Here is a 6371-nt window from a genome sequence, read left to right as displayed (position 1 = left end):
CCCCCTCTTACGCGGGCGGCGGGGTGACGGCTTTCCTCCTTCTCCAGGTACCTGCTATGTGCCTCCGGCGACTTCGTGAAGATGTACAGCGTGGCCACCGAGGAGACGCTGCGGGTGATGGGGGGCCACGCCGACCTGGTGACAGGCATCCAGCTCAACCCCCACAACCACATGCAGGTCTGGGGGGGGAAGGTTTGGCTGCGGGGAGGTGCTGGGGGTGCTCCTGCCCCTTCGGCCGAGCCTATGTGCTTCTGCGGGGGCTGTCCCGGCTGTTTGGGGGCTTGCGGGGGCTGTCCCGGCTGTTTGGGGGCTGGCTTGGCTTTGAGAATGACCTGGAAGCGATTATAGCGTGGTCGAGCTAATGTTTCTCCTAAATCTGCCTGGAAGGGTAAACGTTATATCTGTTTTCTACCAAAAAAAAAATTGCGTGGATTACACTCATTGAACGGAACGACGGCAAAATGGAAAGATCAGCAAAGTTTCCATTTTTTTATTATTATTAAAGGGGGAAAAGAAGCGTGTGAAAAAATCAGCAACATTTACTCTGGTGGGTGTTTGCTCCTCTCTGTCTGCTGATACAGATGCAGATTTGACTAAATCCATGCAATTGCCCAGTGGCTCCCGGTCTACCAGCAGCCTGCCTTCCCTGTTCACTGCTGCTCCTGCTCTGGCTCTCAGTTTGCTTAGGGGGTTTTTTTGTGTCTATATATAAACAAGAATTATTTGCCAAGGTGGACTGCCTCTGCATATTATCTATGCAAAGTCTGATGCAAATGTTAATAGATGTTCACATAACGGGTATCTGTGCATAGTCTGTTAGTCTCAAGTGATTAAACACAAATACCTGTTGTTTCTTTCACACTTCATGAAAATGTGTATTTCAAACCAGAATAAGAGTGTTGTGTTTCCATCGCACTTTGTTTGAAGGCAGCACAGAGCTGGTGTGTGTCCTGTATTTTTGATGATTCAGCTGCTCAGAATCGCAGTTTCATTGGTCAATCCTTCAACTTTTAAGCTGTGATTTTATGTAAAAGCTGGCTTTGATATATTACTTTAACTTTTTTTTTTCCCCCCCCTCAGCTATATTCTTCCTCTGTTGATGGCAGCATTAAGCTGTGGGACTTCATGGATGGGATTCCCATTAAAGTATGTTGAGTTATTCCTGTTGAGCGCATGTCAAAATTATTCTTGACCCACTGATAGCAGAATAAGGATTTCTGCAGCTGTTACTGCCAATGGTCACAAATCAGTCTGAGATGTGTTGTTCTGCCACAAACACAGCCTGCAAGCCCTCTGTTTATGGCAGTAACAGAGTGTGGCAATTGATGTGAAATTCATGGTGATGCAGAATCATTTGGGGAAAAAGGTGGGACATGTACTGACATACTAACTTTGCTACTTGCTCCAGTTCAGAGTCCAGTGTCGCTCTTAGGGAGTGTGCTGCAGTTTGTGATATGCCAATAGGAATTCATATGATGGCTTGAAAATGTGGGCTGCTAACTGTCCTGTTGCTCCCGTTTTCTGCTAAATAGACGCATTTTCCTATAGGTGGGCCTTCTGCTTTGTATTAGGGGTAAGGTACCTTCAGGTTTTTCAGTAAATCTGATGTCTCATATTTTATTAGTACTGTTTTAACATTTGTATTAGTCCTTGATAGAATAAAGGTCTCTTCATTTGTTTTAGAATTGAGAATTTTAATTAATACATCAAGGTTTCTTTAAAGCACGTGTGTTCTTACTGTAAAAACAGCATTATTCGCTGTTGAAAACCATACGCACAAGTGTAATAATTGTTGACCTCCTTCTCTTTTTTTCTTCAGACTTTCGTTGTAGGATCCAAACTTCTTGCACTGTACGCACTTGCTTGTTGTGAGGACTCCGTGTTTGTTGTAATTCCAAAGCATGGTGAAAGAGGTGCAGTATGATTAGCATCATCCTTGTCATCTAAGTCATTCTATGTCTAAGCTACTGTCATGTCAGTGAATGGTATGCTGCAAGAATGTGCTTTAATATATTAATTTTGAAAATATTTCTTAAATCGTATGACAGATGTCTGCAGTCCTGCATTTTGTACCTTTTTTCTGTTTTCATTCTGACATCTATTTTTTTTAATATTTGTCTAGAAGAGTGTTTATCTTCACTTTTGAAGCATATACTGCATACATCTGATGTTGCAGATGCAATAAATCTTTAAGCAGTGCTTACCATGATATAGGGTATGCTACAGTACTTGAGACTACTCTTCCCCCTTAAGCAGTATTAACGTAAATAGATGTCCTATTTAACAGCATGCCTAGATATTTTTTCCTAGAATTTTGTCTGAAATAAATATAAATATAGCTTGACCTTACTCTTACTGTATTGCTACAAATGTCACTTCAGAGCAAGAGCAAATATTACACAACTTTGCTTGGTTTCTGCTTACAGTTGCACTGGTATCCACTATCTAGTCGTCAATCTTCAATACTATTGTTTGAATCAAAATACCTGAAATGATTATTTTGTGAAAGGTATTACAAACTTTTTCAAACTGACAAAAAGTATTGGAAGGTACTAACATGTTAGTTTTAAGGTAGAAGGGGTGTAAATCTCCTTTGTAAGGGGCGTATATAAACTTGTTCATAAAAGCCGTTTGATAACAGATTTTTCTTTGGTCAGATACGTTCCAACTTGTCTCAGTTAAGCTGTCAAAAGCAGCAGGCCAAGATTTGGAAGCCAAGGAATTATCGGTGGTTTTGGATGGTGTGGATGCATCACCAAAGCGTATTGCATTTGGGAGAGAAGTATATTCACCTTTTGGGGTTTTTTCTTCTATTGGGTGTTGGGGTTTTTTTTCCTCTCAAATGAACTATATGCTGTTTATGCTTTTAAACAGGCACAGCAGCACTGAAACAAAACTGAAGTTAAATGAATCTGTGTAAACCTATGCTTTCTTTTATGAAAAAAAACCAAACAACACTTATAATAGGAAAATATTTACTTAACATCAGCTTATGTGTTAACTCCAATTTTAAGTACTTTGTAGTGAAACATGATTTTTCTTTCATGTGTAAGAACAAAATCTGTATGTCTTACGTTGTTGTTTTACTATAACAGGGTGAATATGTGGCATCAGTGAAGGACGTTAATCTCCAAGTTTATTTTTTTAAACAGAAACAGTTGAACAGGTACGAATGAAAATGTCGGGTACTGATTCAGTCTGATATATCATAAATGTTTGTTAACTGGTGATACGTGCACACATTATTTTATATTTGTCAGCAACCATTTGGTTTTATGCTAGAGGGAATGTAGTCACTATATAAGAAGTTTCCTGTAGAGGCAGACAGTGAGGTGCCGCATTGGTAGCTTATCTTTTCAGCTCAGGCATGTATTTTTTTCAGGTAAATGCTTAGGCTGATGCTGGACTGAAACAAGTGACATAGTTTGGTCAGGGCCAAAACAGGGGCAGGGGGAGGAAGGGCGGGTGGAAGAAGAGAGAGAAAGAAGGAAAAATCTTTCAGCTTGATTGAAGGCAAAGAACTAATTAACGAGAAAAATAAGTCTGTCGCTATTTTTTGGAGAGCGCACGTAACTATAACAACTTGGAGCTGTTTAATTTTGCTAGTCAGAGTTATTTTTATGTGCATTAGCTGATCCTTTTGAAGCTTTGTTTAAAAAACAAAACCAAAACCAACTCATATAATTAAAGTTACTTTTTTAACTCTTGAAGGTTTTCTGTAAGTGCAACCAAGACAAAAAGTGGAAACAATCACTTCACTTGCATAGCATGCCATCCTACGGAGGATTGTATTGCAACTGGCCATGCTGATGGAAAGATTCGCCTCTGGTATGCACATTTTGATTCAACTGTGTACCCCATAAAGTGATGTGACCATAGGAATTAAGTGAAACCTGAGCAAAGCAGTCTAATTCGTCCTTAGCGTTGCCATTTTCAGAAGTCATAATGAGCAAAGAATGGCAGGCCCTGTGAACCTGCAGTACTGACATTGACTTCAGGGTACAGCTTCAGTTTAACGTCAAATGGGAAAATATTCCTGTTAAGCTATGCTCCATGAATCTAAACTGTATTTGAAAAAAGTAATGCAGGAGCAGCTGAAATAACTCCTTATGGGCAAGTAGAGTCCTAGGGAGAGCACACTAGTGGAATTGCGTGGTTAAGAGCAATACACTTGCCAAGTTGCTCTGCAGCGCTGAGTTGCTCAATATGTCTAAGATGCGTGGTATGCACCAGGAAGGCATCGAAAACTGGCTAGCATGGTTCTTTCCCTCCCTTTGTATCACTTGCCCATACAAGAAACTGTAGTCTAGAAGTTAGAGGAGAGGATGGTATACTTGATTCAATTCAGTATTTCCTTTTGTTTGCTCTGTTGTTGATGTTGTGCTTGAAGAACTGTTCTATTCCTCCCCACATAGGAGGAATTTCTACCACAAGAAAGAGTACACATTTTCCACACTGCACTGGCATCATGATACCGTCATGGATCTAGCTTTTTCTATGGAGGGTGAGTTAAAAAAAAACAAACCCAAAAAACCTTTCAAAGTCAAAGAGTTGCAGTGGGGAGGGAAAAATCAATAGACGTTTGAGTTTGTCCACTTACTAACAAATTAATTTCTAGAATTTTAAATATGTCCAGGAAGGATCTGAAATAAAAATTGAAGCAGTTGTTATTTTTCTATATATTTGGATTGGCATTCATAATGTCAAATATCTGCCTTCCTTGGTAGAATGTAAAATCTAACTCCTCCTCTTACCTCTTCCCCCACCTCCACTCTCCCCCCAGCTTTTCATCAGTAATAGTGATGAGTTCTTGCCAGAGCCTTATTTGCATCCAAATGAAACCAGCCAGTCTGAGCTCAAACCTAGTGGCAAAAATACAGTTAACTTTTATCTGAATTGTTTGACCTGAACTATCCTCCTTAGGATATTCCTTACTGCGAAGTACTTCTGACAGAAGGAGAACAACTCAGCTATATTCTAACACAAATACTCAGCTGATTCAGAAAGTAATGGGATCTACTACTCCCAAAGCTTTGTTTAAATTTTACTGCAGGCACAAATTCTTGTTACTTAATCCAAGTTTCTCTAGCAATTTAACATGGGATAATGAGAAGAGTATTTATGTGTATTGCCCAGGCTAGATATGAGGAATAATTGCTTTGTATGTGACAGTTTAAGAAAGGTTTTTGAGAAACCTGTTTGTCTGTCATTGTAAACATGTATGCTGATGATACATTTTTTTTAACCAAAACCTGTAACTGCATTTTTATTACCGGAAAAGGAACCAGCTTGCTGAGTGGTGGAGTTGAATCTGTTCTAGTTCTGTGGCACAATGAATCAGACTGTCAGAAGGATTTCCTTCCTCGTTTGGGATCTGCTATTGAGTACATCTCCATGTCATCTGATGGCGCACTCTGTTGCACCTTGCATACAGACAACAGTAAGCCAAAACATATTTTAAGTATCACTTAATGCAAAATGAAATGCAAATCTGTATGAGCTTTATTTTGTTAATTTCAGATTAATTAACTAGATACTATGTAAAAGTTCAATATTGACCTGAAAGAACAGGTGCTTGAAGTGATCTTTTGCTCTTTCATCAGTTCTGTGAATTTGCCTGACCACTGTTGTAACTTGGCTTTCCACCTTGATGTAGGGTTGTCATAAATTGAGAAAAGATATGTTTATAGGATTAAGTACAGTTGGTTAAGGTCCCTTCCCCACCATGAGATGTGGTTACGTTGCAGAAGCCTTTTGCAAGACTTTATCTGCTTTTCCTTTCAGGAATTACAATAATCAACAGCAACCTAAGATTTTCCAAAAGTATTCAAGGGCTAATCAAAAGTAAGTGCAATAAAATTTATCTTCCACTTAGAGGGCAGAATGTGTCGCTTCCTATCTTGGGTCATACGTCATCTTATTTTTGTTTCCAGGTACGGATGTCAAGACTGGTCTAGTGGTTGATCCTAGAACCAAAGCTTTAGTCCTGAATGGAGAGCCTGGCCACTTGCAGTTCTATTGTCTCCAAAGTGACCAACAGCTGTTCAGTGTAAGTTGAATGGGCTTGTACTAAAACTTTTAATTTATTCAATCAAGTAAGTTTTATGCATCAGAATTATTGGAAGAGTTAATATGGCAAACAGGAAAAAAGCCAACAGCTATACCACGAGACTGGATTCTAAGCTGAGATGTTCTCAGCTTTGTTGCAAACTTCTTTTACTTGTTAAGCATACTTAAATGTTGAAAGTTGAATAAGTACTTCAAAACAGCATGCTGTTCCTGTTAAATGTCAAAAATTTCTAGGTAAAATCCCTCTAAAATATCTCTTTTTTTTTTTTTTTTTTTTTTTCCTACACTTAGCTTTTTTGTGG

General features: G+C 39.1%; 1 protein-coding gene across 1 annotated transcript in view; it reads left to right on the top strand.

The window, feature by feature from the left end:
- Positions 1-39: 39 nt before the first annotated feature.
- The window catches only part of WDR75 (WD repeat domain 75), a gene marked incomplete at its 5' end in the record, with an annotated part of 18780 nt that continues 12448 nt past the window's right edge, over positions 40-6371 (top strand). The window contains 10 exons of the mRNA XM_019475041.1: positions 40-177; positions 1081-1146; positions 1820-1913; positions 2658-2782; positions 3096-3166; positions 3712-3828; positions 4416-4504; positions 5282-5440; positions 5785-5844; positions 5934-6049. Coding sequence (XP_019330586.1) covers positions 40-177; positions 1081-1146; positions 1820-1913; positions 2658-2782; positions 3096-3166; positions 3712-3828; positions 4416-4504; positions 5282-5440; positions 5785-5844; positions 5934-6049 — 1035 coding nt within the window. The remainder of the gene's footprint in view (positions 178-1080; positions 1147-1819; positions 1914-2657; positions 2783-3095; positions 3167-3711; positions 3829-4415; positions 4505-5281; positions 5441-5784; positions 5845-5933; positions 6050-6371) is intronic.

Source organism: Aptenodytes forsteri, unplaced genomic scaffold, assembly GCF_000699145.1.
Source record: "Aptenodytes forsteri isolate BGI_AS27 unplaced genomic scaffold, ASM69914v1 Scaffold318, whole genome shotgun sequence".
In the NCBI taxonomy this organism is placed as follows: Eukaryota; Metazoa; Chordata; class Aves; order Sphenisciformes; family Spheniscidae; genus Aptenodytes; species Aptenodytes forsteri.
This window is presented reverse-complemented; position numbering and strand designations above follow the sequence as displayed.